The 17,680-nt window shown below is 36.5% G+C and overlaps 1 protein-coding gene across 3 annotated transcripts in view; it reads left to right on the forward strand.

Moving 5' to 3' along the window:
• The window catches only part of EVI5 (ecotropic viral integration site 5), a 281,488-nt gene that overhangs the window by 161,134 nt on the left and 102,674 nt on the right, over window positions 1–17,680 (forward strand). For all 3 annotated transcript variants that reach the window (XM_023231039.2, XM_023231037.2, XM_023231040.2), the window contains 3 exons: window positions 9,311–9,445; window positions 13,611–13,751; window positions 15,499–15,657. In XM_023231039.2, the coding sequence (XP_023086807.2) occupies window positions 9,311–9,445; window positions 13,611–13,751; window positions 15,499–15,657 (435 nt within the window). The remainder of the gene's footprint in view (window positions 1–9,310; window positions 9,446–13,610; window positions 13,752–15,498; window positions 15,658–17,680) is intronic.

Consider the following 17,680-nt stretch of genomic DNA (forward strand, 5'->3'; position numbering starts at 1 on the left):
TGCTGCTGAATCCGGTTTGCCAGGATTTTATTGAGGATTTTTGCATCAATGTTCATCAGGGAGATTGGTCTAAAATTCTCTTTTTTTGTTGTGTCTCTGCCAGGCTTTGGTATCAGGATGATGTTGGCCTCATAAAATGAGTTTGGGAGGATTCCCTCTTTTTCTGTTGATTGGAATAGTTTCAGAAGGAATGGTACCAGCTCCTCCTTGTACCTCTGGTAGAATCTGTGAATCCATCTGGTCCTGGACTTTTTTTGGTTGGTAGGCTATTAATTATTGCCTCAATTTCAGAGCCTGTTATTAGCCTATTCAGGGATTCAACTACTCCCTGGTTTAGTCTTGGGAGAGTGTATGTGTCCAGGAATTTATCCATTTCTTCTAGATTTTCTAGTTCATATGCATGGAGGTGTTTATAGTATTCTCTGATGGTAGTTTGTATTTCTGTGGGGTCGGTGGTGATATCCCCTTTATCATTTTTTATTGCATCTATTTGATTCTTCTCTCTTTTCTCCTTTATTAGTATTGCTAGTGGTCTACCAATTTTGTTGATCTTTTCAAAAAAGCAGCTCCTGGATTCATTGATTTTTTTGAAGGGTTTTTTTGTGTCTTCTTCAGTTCTGCTCTGATCTTAGTTATTTCTTGCCTTCTGCTAGCTTTTGAATGTGTTTGCTCTTGCTTCTCTAGTTCTTTTAATTGTGATGTTAGGGTGTCGATTTTAGATCTTTCCTGGTTTCTCTTGTGGGCATTTAGTGCTATAAATTTGCATCTACACACTGCTTTAAATGTGTCCCAGAAAACTTTAAGCCAACAAAGATCAAAAGAGACAAAGAATACCATTACATAATGGTAAAGGAATCAATTCAATAAGAAGAGCTAACTATCCTAAATATATATGCACCCAATACAGGAGCACCCAGATTCATAAAGCAGGTCCGGAGAGACCTACAAAGAGACTTAGACTCCCACACAATAATAATGGGAGACTTTGACACCCCACTGTCAATATTAGACAGATCAATGAGACAGAAAGTTAACAAGGATATCCAGGAATTGAACTCAGCTCTGCACCAAGCAGACCTAATAGACATCTACAGAACTCTCCACCCCAAATCAGCATAATATACATTCTTCTCAGCACCACATCACACTTACTCCAAAATTGACCACATAGTTGGAAGTAAAGCACTCCTCAGCAAATGTAAAAGAACAGAAATTATAACAAACTCTCAGACGACAGTGCAGTCAAACTAGAACTCAGGATTAGGAAACTGACTCGAAACCGCTCAACTACATGGAAACTGAACAACCTGCTCCTGGATGACTACTGGGTACATAACGAAAGGAAGGCAGAAATAAAGATGTTATTTGAAACCAATGAGAACAAAGATACAACTTACAAGAATGTCTTGGTTTGTTTTTCTTTAGGAAAATGGAAGTTAGTTGTTATAGGTCTCTCTAAAAATCCAAGATAGATAGATGACCTTACACATGTAATTTGGTAAATTCTTCAACTTTTGGTCACTATACCTGTAAATGTGGACAGAGATTTTTTTCCAGAACTAATTTTGACCTCAGGCTAAAGATAAAATGTTTTATATTAGTATGTGATTGTATTTTCCTTTTAAATAATAAATGAGGGGTTACTTTAGTGGAAATTGTTTTCCTAACATTTTCTTACAGCATTAATAACAACAACAACAAACTTACATTTACACCAATAACCAGAGGTAAATGTCTTTTTAAAGGATGTATGTAATTTCTGGATGTTGAGTACAAATCATATAAAAATTATGTATTTTTCAACTTTTCTTTTTTTTTTAAATGGAGTCTCACTCTGTTGCCCAGGCTGGAGTGCAGTGGCACAATCTCAGCTTACTGCAACTTCCACCTTTTGGGTTCAAGCAAATCTCCTGCGAACCTTCACCTTTTGGGTTCAAGCGAATCTCAGCCTCCTGAGTAGCTGGGACTACATGCATGGGCCACCATGCCCGGCTAATTTTTTGTATTTTTAGTAGAGATGGGATTTCACCATGTTAGCCAGGATGGTCTTGATCCTGACCTCATGATCCACCCACCTCAGCCTCCTAAAGTGCTGGGATTACAGGTGTAAGCCACCGGGCCTGGCCTATTTTTCAACAATTTTAGTGTAGTGAATATTTAAATAGTACAACCATACTGCTTTGGTTTTTTTAAATCCTGTTTATAGCATGTGGTAGGGAGGATTACAAACATCTTTTTGGGATCATAGGCTGAGGGAAAGGAAGATGTAACTTTTTATTTTTTTCTGCTGTGATTTTGTGGTGTAGAAACTTATTCCAGAATACTTACCTTGTGTAACTTTTTTTCAGATGCTTTTGGATATGGTGGTCCAAATGTGCAGTCTTCCCACATTGTTACAAATTTTGTTTTTGGAGCAAATGGAAACATTGTATCATTATTTTGTTATGGGAAAATGGTTCAAGATTGCTAGGTAGGCATTTCAGTTAAAAATAGATTAACCATCAGTTTTATAGATTTTTTTTTTTTTTTTTTTTTGCAGCATTCAACTTCCACTTCCCATGTTTAATGTAAATTATATAATACAGGGATTTTATTGTTAAACCAAGGGTTAACTGATTCACTCAGCAGATAATATTTTGCTCACCTGCCTATGAAAAGCACTGTTTGGTTCTGTTAACCAGGCAGTTATTGATTTACAATGGTAAATCAGTCAGACTGTCTCTGGCATTTGCTTATATAGTGTATATAGAGACAAACATTTTAAAAACTCACACATTTTTTTTTTAAATGTTACTTTTAAGTTCTGGGATACATGTGCAGAATGTGCAGGTTTGTTACATAGGTATACGTGTGGCGTGGTGGTTTGCTGCACATACTGACTCATCCTCTCAGTTCCCTCTTCTTCCCCCTCAACCCCCAATAGGCCCTGGTGTGTGTCGCTCTCTTCCCTGTGTCCATGTGTTCTCATTGCTCAACTCCCACTTATGAGTGAGAACATGTGGTGTTTGGTTTTCTGTTCCTGTGTCAGTTTGCTGAGAATGATGGCTTCCATGTCCCTGCAAAAGACATGATTTCATTCCTTTTTATGGCTCCATAGTATTCCATGGTGTTTATATACCACATTTTCTTAATCCACTCTATCATTGATAGACATTTGGGTTGATTCCAAGTCTTTTCTATTGTAAACAGTGCTGCAGTAAACATATGTATGCATGTGTCTTTTTTTTTTTTTGGAGACAGAGTCTCGCTCTGTCACACAGGCTGGAGTGCAGTGGTGCGATCTCAGCTCACTGCAAGCTCTGCCTCCTGGGTTCACACCATTCTCCTGCCTCAGCCTCCCAAGTAGCTGGGACTACAGGTGCCCACCACCACGCCCAGCTAATTTTTTTGTATTTTTAGTAGAGACAGGGTTTCACCGTGTTAGCATAATGGTCTCTATCTCCTGACCTCGTGATCCACCCACCTCGGCCTCCCAAAGTGCTGGCAATACAGGCGTGAGCCACTGCGCCTGGCCATATGTGTCTTTATAGTAGAATGATTTATGTTCTTTTGGGTATATACCCGGTAGTGGGATTGCTAGGTCAAATGGTATTTCCGGTTCTAGAACTTTGAGGAATCGCCATACTGTCTTCCATGATGGTTGAACTAATTTACATTACCATGAACACTGTAAAAGCATTCCTATCTGTCCACAGCCTCACCAGCATCTGTTGTTTCTTGACTTTTTAGTAATTGCCATTCTGATTGGCATGAGATGGTATCTCATTGTGGGTTTGATTTGCATTTCTCTAATGATCAGTGATGTTGAGCTTTTTTTCATATGTTTTTTGGCCATGTAAATGTCATGTTTTGAGAAGTGACTATTCATATCTTTTGCCCACTTTTTGATGGGGTTGTTTTTTTCTTGTAAATTTGTTTAGGTTCCTTGTAGATTCTGTGTTGCTGGAAGTCAGGGACCCCGAATGGTGGGACTGGCTGAAGCCATGGCAGAACATAAATTGTGAAGATTTCATGGACATTTATTAGTTCCCCAGATTAATATTTTTATAATTTCTTATGCCTGTCTTTACTGCTATCTCTGAACATAAATTTTAAAGATTTCATGGACACTTATCACTTCCCCAATCAATACCCTTGTGATTTCCTATGCCGGTCTTTACTTTAATCTTTTAATCCTGTCATCTTCATAAGCTGAGGATGAATGTCACCTCAGGACCCTGTGATGATTGCGTTAACTGCGCAAATTGTTTAAACAGTATGAAATCTGTGCACCTTGAAAAAAGAACAGGATAACAGCAATGTTCAGGGAACTAGGTAGATAACCATTAGGTCTGGCTGCCTGAGAGCCAGGTGGAAGGCTCTCTCACAGAGGCATAGTTCTCTTCTTTCAAAAGCAAATAGGAGAAATACCACTGAATTCTTTTTCTCAGCAAGGAACATCACTGAGAAAGAGAATGAGTTCCCAAGGGGAGGCTGCTTTGGGGACGTCTCAAAAATGGCTGCTTTGGGGACGTCTGTCTTTTACGGTGGTAGATAAGGGATGAAATAAGTGCCCATCTCCCGTAGCACTCCCAGACTTATTAGGATGAGGAAATTCCCACCTAATAAATTTTGGTCAGACCGGTTGTCTGCTCTCAAACCCTGTCTCCTGATAAGATGTTATCAATGACAGTGCATGCCCGAAACTTCATTAGCATTTTTAATTTTGCCCTGGTCCTGTGATCTCGCCCTGCCTTCATTTGCCTTGTGATATTTTATTACCTTGTGAAGCATGTGATCTCTGTGACCCACACCCTATTCATATGCTCCCTCCCCTTTTAAAAATCACTAATAAAAATTTGCTAGTTTTGTGGCTTGGGGGGCATCATGGAACCTGCCGACATGTGATGTCTCCCCTGGACACCCAGCTTTAAAATTTCTCTCTTTTGTACTCTTTCCCTTTATTTCTGAGACCGGCTGACGCTTAGGGAAATAGAAAAGAACCTACGTGAAATAACATTGAATTATCGGGGGCTGGTTTCCCCCAATAATTCTGAATATTAGACCTTTCTCAGATGGGTAGATTGCAAAAAATGTTCTCCCATTCTATAGGTTGCCTGTTCACTCTGATGGTAGTTTCTTTTGCTGTGCAGAAACTCTTTAATTAGATCTCATTTGTCAATTTTGGCTTTCGTTGCAATTGCTTTTGGTGTTTTCATCATGAAGTCTTTCTCCATGCCTATGTCCTGAGTAATACCTTGCCTAGGTTTTCTTCTAGGGTTTTTATGGTTTTGGGTTTTACATTTAAGTCTTTAATCCATCTTGAATAAATTTTTATATAAGGTGTGAGGAAGGGATCCAGTTTCAGTTTGCTGCATATGGCTAGCCAGTTTTCCGAGCACCATTTATTGAATAGGAGTTCCTTTCCCCATTGTTTTTGTCAGGTTTGTCGAAGATCAGATGGTTGTAGAAGTGTGGTGTTATTTCTGAGGTCTCTTGTTTTGTTCCATTGGTCTGTATGTCTGTTTTGGTACCCGTACCATGCTGTTTTGGTTACTGTAGCCTTGTATTATAGTTTAAAGTCAGGTAGCGTGATGCCTCCAGCCTTGTTCTTTTTGCTTAGGATTGTCTTGGTTATACAGGCTCTTCTTTGGTTCCATATGAAATTTAAAGTAGTTTTTTTCTAATTCTGTGAAGAATGTCAGTGGTAGTTTGATGGGAATAGCATTGAATCTATAAATTACTTTGGGCAGCTTGCACAATTTTTTTTTAGAGTTGTGATAAGTGTTACAAAAGAGACGAGACTAGGGTTCCATGAAATGTTTGGGTTCCTGAAAAGAACATATAAATGTTGTATCTTCGTATCTTGAACTTAGTTAAAAGCTTAATGTATACTTAAATTCAAGCAATATTTGATACATTTGTGTGGACAACCCTTTTTCTAATTTCAATTTTTTTCACTTAATAATATGAGAAACTTCCCCCAATACAAATATTTACTTTTACTGTATTACTCCTATATCCTTCAAATATTGAAGATTTTTTTTAAGCTCAAGACACAAGCAAAAAGATTACTGAGAACTTTCTAACTTACCTTTACCTTTGTAATTTTTGCAACACCAGAAAAGCACATAGGATTGAAAAGCAGACTCTGCTTACTAAAAAGAATTTCTGTCAGTTTCATTGGAATGGGATTGCTGGTATCACAGAAACATTATGAGGTTCATTTACATAAATTAACTTGATATAAGTATAGGGAAGTAATCTGTCATTTGTATGCTTTTAAATAAAAGCCACCCCTTGCTGAGACTGCCAGCCATCATAATTGTGGCAGTTGTCATTTGGTAAAACAAATTGTGTATTTGTCCAAGTTACTCACTTGAATATGAAATGCACTCTTCTAGGAATTTCTTAATACAATAACATGTGAGATCTATATGCTTAGATTTTTTTAGAAGTTTGGATTTTTTAAATATTATATCATTGATTTTTAGAACAGTATATATTAAAACAATATATTAAACTCTTCAACACCTATATGGCTTAAAGGTGAGGAACATGGGCTCTGTAATACAAACTCTCAATTAATAGCACTATCAACTGCTGTTTGACCTTGGTGCACCCTATTAGTTTCCTTGTTAGTAAGGTAGTAATTGTGGTGAGGCTTAAAGGAGAATATAAAGTGCTTAACTTGTATCTGGCACATAGTAAGTGGTGAGTAGATGTTAGCTGCTATCATAATTGTCATTTCTGTCAAACAGTAAAACATGTTTATAAAACTGCTTTTCCCCCTGTGGAAAATAGAATAAATTGAAACTACAGTGGTTAGCTTCAGGCAATTTATAGTTCACAGCAGCATCTTTTCCTTAGATGCTGTGTAATTTGCAGTGTGTTAGTTGACTATCATCATGAAGACCTGATAATTAAGAGAATTATATTCTGTAAACTGTGTCAGTGGCAAAAATATTACATAATACATTTAGAATTATTTTAATCCAGAAGACTAAAACAATGTTTTAGTGTATAAAAAGTATAAGATACATATTATTCAGAATGACTTGTTATCAGAGCATTTCAGCTCTCTGTAAATTTTATTTATTTATTTTTTTTTTTGAGACGGAGTCTCGCCCTGTCACCCAGGCTGGAGTGCAGTGGCCGGATCTCAGCTCACTGCAAGCTCCGTCTCCCGGGTTCACGCCATTCTCCTGCCTCAGCCTCCCGAGTAGCTGGGACTGCAGGCGCCCGCCATCTCGCCCGGCTAGTTTTTTGTATTTTTAGTAGAGACGGGGTTTCACCGTGTTAGCCAGGATAGTCTCGATCTCCTGACCTCGTGATCCGCCCGTCTCGGCCTCCCAAAGTGCTGGGATTACAGGCTTGAGCCACCGCGCCCGGCCTGTAAATTTTATTAATAAAGATCTGTTCCCAACATTACTATAGCCTTTTGTACTTGATTGGATTAGTTGGTTTATTCCAATCAAGAGTTCCATTCTCATATGAGCCTTTGAGTTTGATGTTTTCTTGGGGATCTCCTAATATAAAGTCTTGGCAAACAAACCTGTACTACAGTTGCCAGGGCTTTAAGTTGAGGGCAAAAAAATTCTACCAGTACCCATGAAATAACTATGATCTAATTAAATAAATTATGGCACGTCTAGTTTGGATGTGATCATTCCAAAAGAATGCCTTTTTCCTAATTGATAGAAGGTAAGTATTTGCTAAGATGATGTGTCTGTTGCAGATTCTCTTCTCGTATTGAAATATTGTTTCAATAGTATCAAAATTACTAGAAGAAATAATGTATAATGCATTGAATTAAAGTCCTCATTTGCACATCTTTTTGGGTAACTGGGGCAGGAAAGTACCATGTATTAAGCATCTGGTTATTTTTAATAGTTCTAATTTGACATCTGTTTTGTTCCTAACGTATTAAAGAGTAAAAATAACTGTGCTTTATTCATGCTAGTTCAGTAGAAGATTGTTTTTTATGACTTTATTTTGTAATTTTGAGTTGCCACATTTTCTTTACTACATGAATTAAATGTGAAGTAATAGACAATTTATTTTAGAAAGTACTTTATAATGATGAATTGCATATTGCTTCTGTACAGAAGCTTTTGTATGGGCACTGGCTTAAAAATGATGACTTAAGTGTTTGCATCAATAGTCATGTTTTGTAGAGTAGGAAAGCAAGTGGGAACATGGCGTGCTTCCGGGGTTAATTTCTTCGTGCAGCATCTGCGTCTTCTCTGCTTCCAGCAGTTATTTCTATGTATATCTTTTTTTTTTCTTCTTTTTTTCTTGAGACAAGAGTCTTGCTCTGTTGCCTGGGCTGGAGTACAGTGGCACGATCTTGGCTCACTGCAACCTCCACCACCTGGGCTCAAGCCATTCTCCTGCCTCACCCTCCCTAGTAGCAGGGATTACAGGTGTGTGCCACCATGCCTAGCTAATTTTTATAGTTTTAGTAGAGACAGGGTTTCACCATGTTGGCCAGGCTGATCTTGAACTTCTGGCCTCAAGTGATCCACCCACCTCGGCCTCCCAAAGTGCTGGGGAACCATGCATATCTTCTGAAGAAGATATCTAAGCACAAATACAATTTTGTTATTTTGGAATTTAGATGGTTCACATTATTGTGGGTACTCTGTTTTTTTTCCATTAGATTAAAATATATTTTTGAGTAATGTTTACATGTCTTCTGTAGTACATAACAGTACTATCAAATAGCAATATAATGTGTCACAGATGTAATTTAAAATTTTCTAATAGCCACATTAAAAGGAGTTAAAAAAGGTAAAATTAATATTTTTATTTACCTCAGTATATTCAAAATATTATTTTAACATGTAATTGATATAAAAATCATTGAGATTTTTTAATTTCATATTAAGTCTTCAAAATCCAGTTTGTATTTTATACTTAAAGCTTGTTTTAATCTTGATTAGCCACATTTCAAATGTTCAGTAGCCACCTGTGGCTAATTGCTGTCCTATTTATTGTGTGGTGTAGGTCTGTAAAGTCAGAACAAATTCTTTGTATCTGGATGGGTGGACAGATAAAAGGAGATGTTTATCTTATATGAATCAGATTTGATCAGTGCAAAAACTAGTTACCAAAGCCCAATAATGTGGTCATCTTTATAGAGATCAAAGTTGGGCTTTTTTACTCACTGGAAAAGTTAATTGGAGGAGATACATTGGTAATATTGGGTAGATGGAACTTCTCCTATTTAGTTGCCCTTAATATAACTGTATTATGTAGTTGCATTGTTTTTACTGTATATACATGTTTATACTTCCATGAAATTTCAGTGTGTATCTGTAACCTTTAGCATAAATGCAGTTCCAACTACAACGAAGATTTTGTGCTACAGCTAGAGAAGGAATTGGTCCAAGCCCGACTGAGTGAAGCTGAGTCTCAGTGTGCATTAAAAGAGATGCAGGATAAAGTCTTGGATATAGAGAAGGTAAGAAACCTACACAAATGCAGTCACTTCCAGATTAGAGGGGATATGTGATATTTATTAAGTACTTACTGAGCAATTTAATTGACTTGGTGTTTTTATACATTAGAAGCCTTACATATTAGTTACTAAGAGGAAAAGGAAAAAAAGATTTTTAAAATTGCCAGTTTTTCCTTGTTGCCTTCATACTAATCAAAGCCCCATATTTAAGGATAAAAATGGAGATTAGAGCCCTTTTGGAGGAAAACGACCAGAATAATTTTCATAAAAAGAGTATCTAAATGTTGCAGAAGAGAAACTCGGGTGACAGAAATTAACTGCTGTCGTCAAATATTGCAATATTTTCATGTGGAAGAGATAGAATAGGACTAATACATAGACATTTCAGGGAAAATTTCATCTGAGTGTAGCTGTTAGAACTGTCCAATCTAGAACAAATTACCTCAGGATACGTAGGAAGTTCCTTTTAGCCTGAGTGTACTTACAGAAGCTAACTTACTTCTTTTCAAGGATATTGAAGAACATCAAAGATCAGATAAGTAATGGGAATAGAAGAACTTCAGGTTTCTTATAACTTTCAGATTTAAAAGTTCTAGATTACAAACTCTGAATCTCTTGTTTTCTCATCTGTAAATTTATTGGTGGCCTGTGCTCTGTGTCGTTAGTTCCTTTTTACTCTTAGGTAATGGCTAGCTACTGAATCCAAAAACCTGATAGATAATGGACATAAGGTATTTTTAATTATTTTCTTAATGAAATAGGACAAGTGTAACAAGAAACAGTAATGGAATAATTTTGCTAGAAAGCTCCTTGCTATTTTTATGTTTCTGGAAAATGTATTCTTTCGATTTGTTGAGAAAAAAAGCCAGCAAGAGTGCTGAAAGAAATGGCTAACAGAATATTTGGTCTCTAACTTAGGTGTATTCTGGGTTACATGATTTAGAGAAGAATCTGTGTCTTGCAGTTAGAAAGATTTTGAATATTTGATAGAAGTGTATTTGGATTCCATTCAAAACTAGATTTTGTAAGTGGCTGTGGTGTTTTTCATTTTTCACGTTATAAAGTAGAAAGGAATTTGAAAGGTAGCATGCTTCCTATGGTAATTTCTTCATGCAGCATTCTCTTTTTTTCTGCTTCCAGCAATCTTTTAAATACATATGCAGTAAATTTTTGGTTTTCAACTGAGAAAATATTTAAAGTCCATCATAAGAATGTGTAATTGGTGAGAATAACTTCATTTCATCATCCCTGTGAGCAGAAATTTGCATGTGTACCATGAAATATTTAGAGATAGAAAAGTTCATAGAATCAGGCCTTGAAATCTCAATGTTACCTCAGTTTACCTGTTTACCTAGGGAGTTTTCCCTGGGGCCTAATTTTGGATCTCTTGGTAACTCTATGGAGAAGTTTGATACTGGACTACCCTGTGTCCTTTTTATCTTTTAATATGGTGGGAAATTGATCTAAATCTTGTATCCGTGTGCTGGGATAATTGGCTAGCCACATGGAGGAGCATGAAACTGGATCCTCTTCTCTCACATTATACAAAAATCAACTTAAAAGATGGATTAAGGACTTAAACCTAAGACCAGAAACTATAAAAGTTCTAGAAGATAACATTGGAAAAACCCTTCTAGACATTTGCTTAGGCAAGGATTTCATGACCAAGAACCCAAAAACAAATGCAATTAAAACAAAGATAAATAGCTGGGACCTAATTAAACTAAAGAGCTTTTGCATGGAAAAAGGAACAGTCAGCAGAGTGAACAGACTACCCACAGAGTGGGAGAAAATCTTCACAATCTATACGTCTGACAAAGGACTAATATCCAGAATCTACAACGAACTCAAATCAGTCAGAAGAAAATACTCTCATCAAAAACTGGGCTAAGGACATGAATAGACAATTCTCAAAAGAAGATATACAAATGGCCAACAAACATATGAAAATATACTCAACATCAGCTGGGTGCGGTGGCTCACGCCTGTAGTCCCAGCCCTTTAGGAGGCCAAAGTGAGTGGATCACAAGGTTAAGAGTTCAAGACCAGCCTTGATAATAATAAAGACCTGGCCAAGATAATGAAACCTTGTGTCTACTAAAAATACAAACAACTGGGATTAGCCAGTCGTGGTGGCAGGCGCCTGTAATCCCAGCTACTCGGAAGGCTGAGGCAGAGAATTGCTTGAACCTGGGAGGCAGAGGTTGCAGTGAGCCAAGATTGTGCCAGTGCAGTCCATCCAGCCTGGGCTACAGAGGAAGACTCCATCTCAAAAAAAAAAAAAAAAAAAAAAAAAGAAAACAAAAGAAAAGAAAAAGTACTAAACGTCACTAATGATCAGGGAAATGCAAATCAAAACCACAATGTAATACCACCTTCCACAAGATTAGCCATAATCAAAAAAAATCAAAAAACAGTAGATGTTGGCATGGATGCAATGAACAGGAAACGCTTCTGCACTGCTAGTGGGAATGTAAACTAGTACAGCCACTATGGAAAACAGTGTGCAGATTCCTTAAAGAACTAAAAGTAGAAGTACCATTTGATCCAGCAATCCCACTACTGGGTATCTATCTACCCAGAGGGAAAAAAAGGTCATTATTTGAAAACTTGCACACGCATGTTTATAGCAGCACAGATCACAATTGCAAAATCGTGGAATCACTGCAAATGCCCATTGGTCAACAAGTGGATAAAGAAACTGTGGTGCATATATATATGATGGAATATTACTCAGCCATAAAAAGTAATGAATTAACAGCATTTGCACTGTCCTGGATGAAATTGGAGACTATTATTCTAAGTGAAGTAACTTAAGAATGGAAAACCAAACATCATGTGTTCTCACTGATATGTGGGAGCTAAGCTATGAGGACTCAAAAGCATAAGAATAATTCAGTGGACTTTGGGGACTTGAGGGGAAGAGTGGGAGGGGAATGAGGGATAAAAGACTACAAATAAGGTGCAGTGTATACTGCTTGGGTGATGGGTGCACCAGAATCTCACAAGTCACTACTAAAAAACTTATGTAACCAGCTACTACCTGAACCCTGATAACTTATGGAAAAATATAAATAAATAAATAAGTCTTGTATCCATGAATCAAGTTGTTTAATTTCAGTCGTTTCATTTGAATCAATTGTTAAATTGTTTAATTTGTATTAATTTCTTGACTGTTGATGTAAATAGTGACTAATACACAGAGATTTGATGCCTCTCTCAAAAATAACAGTGAGGAAATACCACAAAAACAGATTTTGGACTACTGTTTTCTATAAATATTTAAAAAGTAAATGATGTTCATGCTTTATCTGGAGTCCTGATCAGAGGTTAGTAAGTTTATTGCCATATTGAAAAAATTTTTAATCCTGTTGCTCCGTAACTTTGATTAGTATTTTATTAACAAATCAGAGTTAGATTTCTGTGTTCTCAAAATTAAGTACAGTTCCCCTCATACATTGCTAGTGGAAATGAAAATCTGTACAGCTGCTTTGGAAAAGTTTGGCAGTTTCTTAAAAGTTAAACAAAGAATAACTACCATCTGAGCCAGCAGTTCTACTCCTAAATATATCTTAAGAACATTGAAAGCGTAAGTCTACACACAAACTTTTGCACCAATGTTCATAGCAACATTATAATAGTCAAAAAGTAGAAACAACCCAAATTTGTATTAACCGATGAATAAATAGATTAAATGTGGTCTATCTATACAGTGGAATATCATTTGGCATAAAAAAAAGATTGAACCTTGAAAACGTTGTTCTAAGTGAAGTAAGGTTGTCACAAAAAGCTATAAATACATATGATTTCACTTACAAGAAATGTCCAGATAGGCAAATTCATGGAAACAAAAAGTAAATTGGTGGTTGCCAGGGGCTGGGGAAATGGAGAATGTAGAATGACTGGTGATGAGTATAGGTTTTCTTTTTTGCATGATCAAAATATTCTGAAATTAGATCATGGTGATGTTTAAACAACCCTGTAAATACTCTAAAAACCACTGGCTCTTGTGTATTTTAAAAGGGTGAGTTTCAGAGTTTGTGAATTATATTTCAGTACAGCTGCATAAAATTAAATACATTTAAGTGTGGAACAAAATAGCTGTTACGTGTGCTGTATTTTATTCCTTAAATTTAAAAATCCCAAATTAAATTTTCTTCTTCTTTAGAGGAATAACTCCCTTCCTGATGAGAATAATATCGCAAGGCTTCAGGAAGAACTCATTGCTGTGAAACTGAGGGAAGCAGAAGCCATTATGGGTTTGAAAGAACTTAGACAGCAAGTCAAGGATTTAGAGGAACACTGGCAGGTATTTTAATATATTTTGCGTGCTTTTTAAAAAGAGAGTAAAACCCAAATTTCCAATATGTGAGAGTTTGAAGTACCTGATGACCTACAGTAGGAGATGAGTTTAAAGTGAGAGAGACCCTGTTTAATGTCAAAATTGAGAGTATTTATAAACTGAAAGTTCTTTTAAGCTGTTTCTCCCTCTTTAATTCTTATAATAAAATAAAAGATACAGTAGACATCAGATCATATTTTTGTCATTATAACATTGTGCCTTGTATAACTTTTTCTGAAAAACTGTAAAAATATTCTATATAGTACATATTTTATCTTATGTTGATATTAAGTCCATTGTTGGTTAGTGTGAAACACCAGAAGAGTGACAACATTATAAATTTAGTGTATAAATTAGTAACTTAGTTACCTCACCAAATAAATGACATTTATCTGGTATATGACCACAAATTTATTCATGTATGAGGGAAATGTTGACAAGTAACAAAATACATATTCTATATAAGGACCGAAATTAGGCCTTGACATTGTCATGCCTTTTTTTAAAAATGTGTTTTTACAAAGTATCAGATTGCAATAAACTTGAAATTTTTTTTTTTTTTTGAGACGGAGTCTCGCTCTGTCGCCCAGGCTGGAGTGCAGTGGCCCGATCTCAGCTAACTGCAAGCTCCGCCTCCCGGGTTTACACCATTCTCCTGCCTCAGCCTCCCAAGTAGCTGGGACTACAGGCGCCCACCACCTCGCCCGGCTAGTTTTTTGTATTTTTTAGTAGAGACAGGGTTTCACCATGTTAGCCAGGATGGTCTCGATTTCCTGACCTCGTGATCCGCCCGTCTCGGCCTCCCAAAGTGCTGGGATTACAGGCTTGAGCCACTGCGCCCGGCCCTAAACTTGAAATTTTAAAACAAAAAAGACAAAATTTGTACTTTATCACAGATACTTTGAGAAACACTGCCCTTAACTTCTAACATTCCTTCCTTAAGGATGGCCCCATTTTTTTCTCATTTATTGGGATTTCATTGAAGATAATACGAAAAATCTCTCATTAAAAAAATTACAGTGAAAATTGTATTCTTTTCAAGAATTAATCTGCAGTATATAGAGAAAAAAATTTGAACTATATTTGAGTTTGTATCCCAGATCTGCACTGGCTGTGTGATACTCCTGAAGTTATTTAATCATAGTGTTCATTTTCTTACCTGTGAAAAACCAAAAATGTTACCATACACATTGCCAAATGTTCCCTGGGGGGCAAAATTGCCCCAGTTGAGAACCAATAATGGCAATAATGTGAATGATGCTTTCTGAAGTTGTTTAATGTGGTGACCCTGGGCAGTGAATTCTAAAATTGCCCTTCTTTCTTCTTGGGTCTCTTTTTCTCCAATAAATTCTATCTTTTTTTTTTTTTAAAGTAGAGACGAGGTTTCATCATGTTGGCCAGGCTGGTCTCGAACTCCTGACCTCAGGTGATCTGCCTGCCTCGGCCTCCCAAAGTGCTGGGATTACAGGTGTGAGCCACCGTGCCTGGCCAATAAATTCTATCTTAAATATGCTTAAGATCTGCAAAGGTCTTTTTATGAAACCCTTTTATTCAGATGATAATAGTGCCTGATTAATAGGATTTTCTAGGGATTAAATAAAATAATGTGTGGAAAGTGTTTTATATAGCACAAGCCTGAAATAAGTGCTCAGTAATATTAGCTCTTATTTTGATACTGAGAGTACTTGCTGCAATATAATTTTTTATGCTTTAGCGCCACTTAGCTCGTACTACTGGGAAATGGAAAGACCCACCGAAGAAAAATGCTATGAATGAGTTACAAGATGAACTGATGACCATTCGACTTAGAGAAGCTGAAACACAGGCAGAAATAAGAGAAATAAAACAAAAGATGATGGAAATGGAAACACAGGTATGATGGGAAAGCCCAGTATCTTTAAAAAGTATCATTAGCTAATCAAGGGTTTGTGCACAGATTGTATCATCTAGAATAGAGATAAAAGGTGAAGATATGAAACTGTATAGACTGCAGTTTTCTAGCCCAAATGAAGATGGCAAAAAATTTTTATATTGGATTTCAGGTTTAATCCTTCTTTGACCCATTCAACAAAGTTCAAGCCAGTCAAATTTTATTTGACTTTATTGGGTAAAACTCATAGCATTGCCCTGCTGCATGACTTGAGAAGGAACACTATGTAGAGCAAAATTTTTCAACCTCAACACTTTTAACATTTTTGGCTAGAAGATACTTTGTTTTACGGCGCTGGTCCGTGCGTTGTAGATGTTTAGCAGCATCCCTGGCCTCTACCCACTAGTTGCCAGTAACGTCTCTGCTACCCCAGGTTGTGATGACCAAAAATGTTTCCACACACATTGCCAAATGTTCCCTGGGGGGCAAAATTGCCCCTGTTGGGAACCACTGATGTATACTATAATGTGAATGATGCTTCCTAAAGTTGTTTAATGTGGTGACCCTGGGCAGTAAATTCTAAAATCGCCCTTCTTTCTTCTCAGGTCTCTCTTTTCTCCAATAAATTCTATCTTAAATATATTTAAGATCTGCCAAGGTCTTTTTATGAAACCCATTTGCGTGGTAAAGGCACATTTGGTTTTCATGTGGTACATTTGTTTGGACCATATTCTTACACTCTGTGAATGTTGTTTTTTGGCTTTTAAAGTATTTATTCAGTCATTAGGGGGCATACTTAACTCGTACATCATTCTGTATTCCAGTGTGCAGAATGATCATAATCTCAAACATGGTAACATGAATATGTAATTTCTTCAGAATAAATATATCTTGTTTTACATTATTCAAAGTTATTTTCTTATATTTTTCTTGTATTATTCTATATCAAATACTTTTCACACATTATTTTATTCAGTATAAAATAGGAAGAGGTACACTTGAGATTATGAATAGTAGAAATCTTAAGTTTTACAATGGGAAGTTTTATTTTTGTAATCAGATTTTATTTTAGTATAGATACTAAAGATGAAAATACAGCTTTTAAGCCAGTGTTGAGGATTTATTTCACAGTGGGTAGAAGTCAATAAATCAAACCCAACAGACATGGTTTTGAGAACTTGTGAAACACAAAGCACTGCCTCAGCCGTTAAAGGACTTACACTTGAGAAATCAGGTATGCACAGACCGTATTTAATATAACTCAGAAATTTGGTAAGTAGAGAGTTAGACAGGAATTGTATGGAGACTAGGAGGGGAAAATTAATTTCAACTAGGTGGTTTGGAGAAACGTTTCCTAAGGAATTTTTGTTGTGCCTAACACCGTCGCTGACTAATAAGTGTGATTTTGGATGGATTTTGCTGGAAGCAGGATGGTATGAAACACTGGTTCCTAAATGCCAGCCAGTATTTGGACTGGTGATGATCCATGAAATTTTCACATTGGTAAATGAAAGCAAAACAAAACAAAACAAACAGTGTGGTGTAATGGTGGTGGTGTATAGTAATCTAAAGAGTATTTTATCAAACACCCATGTATCCACCATTTAGATTAAGAAATTTGTCCATGTTTATACATGTAACTCCAGTTTTGTCATTTTAAGGACTTTTAGAAAAATCTGTCAGTGACTATACCTCAATTTATTGATCCACTCTCCGTTTTGCTCTTGCAAACAGTGCTACTCTGAACATGCTTGCTTAGGTTTCCTTGTGTATATCTTCAAGAGTTTCTTAAGTACAAAGTTTCTTATTTTTGTGTTTGTCTCTGCTATCAACACTGTTGGCAGTCTGGAACCTGTGGACCCCTTCTTAAAATAATATTTTTTAATGCATAAATCCATATACAAAGGATTGCAAAGCAAGCCACTTTTATTGAGGTACAGTTATCAAAATACTAAAAACATATTTGTGATGGAGATCACATACACAGAGATACAACACATTCCCATTGCTCGATTCAGGTTTTTAA

Source organism: Piliocolobus tephrosceles, chromosome 1 (assembly GCF_002776525.5).
Source record: "Piliocolobus tephrosceles isolate RC106 chromosome 1, ASM277652v3, whole genome shotgun sequence".
NCBI lineage: Eukaryota > Metazoa > Chordata > Mammalia > Primates > Cercopithecidae > Piliocolobus > Piliocolobus tephrosceles.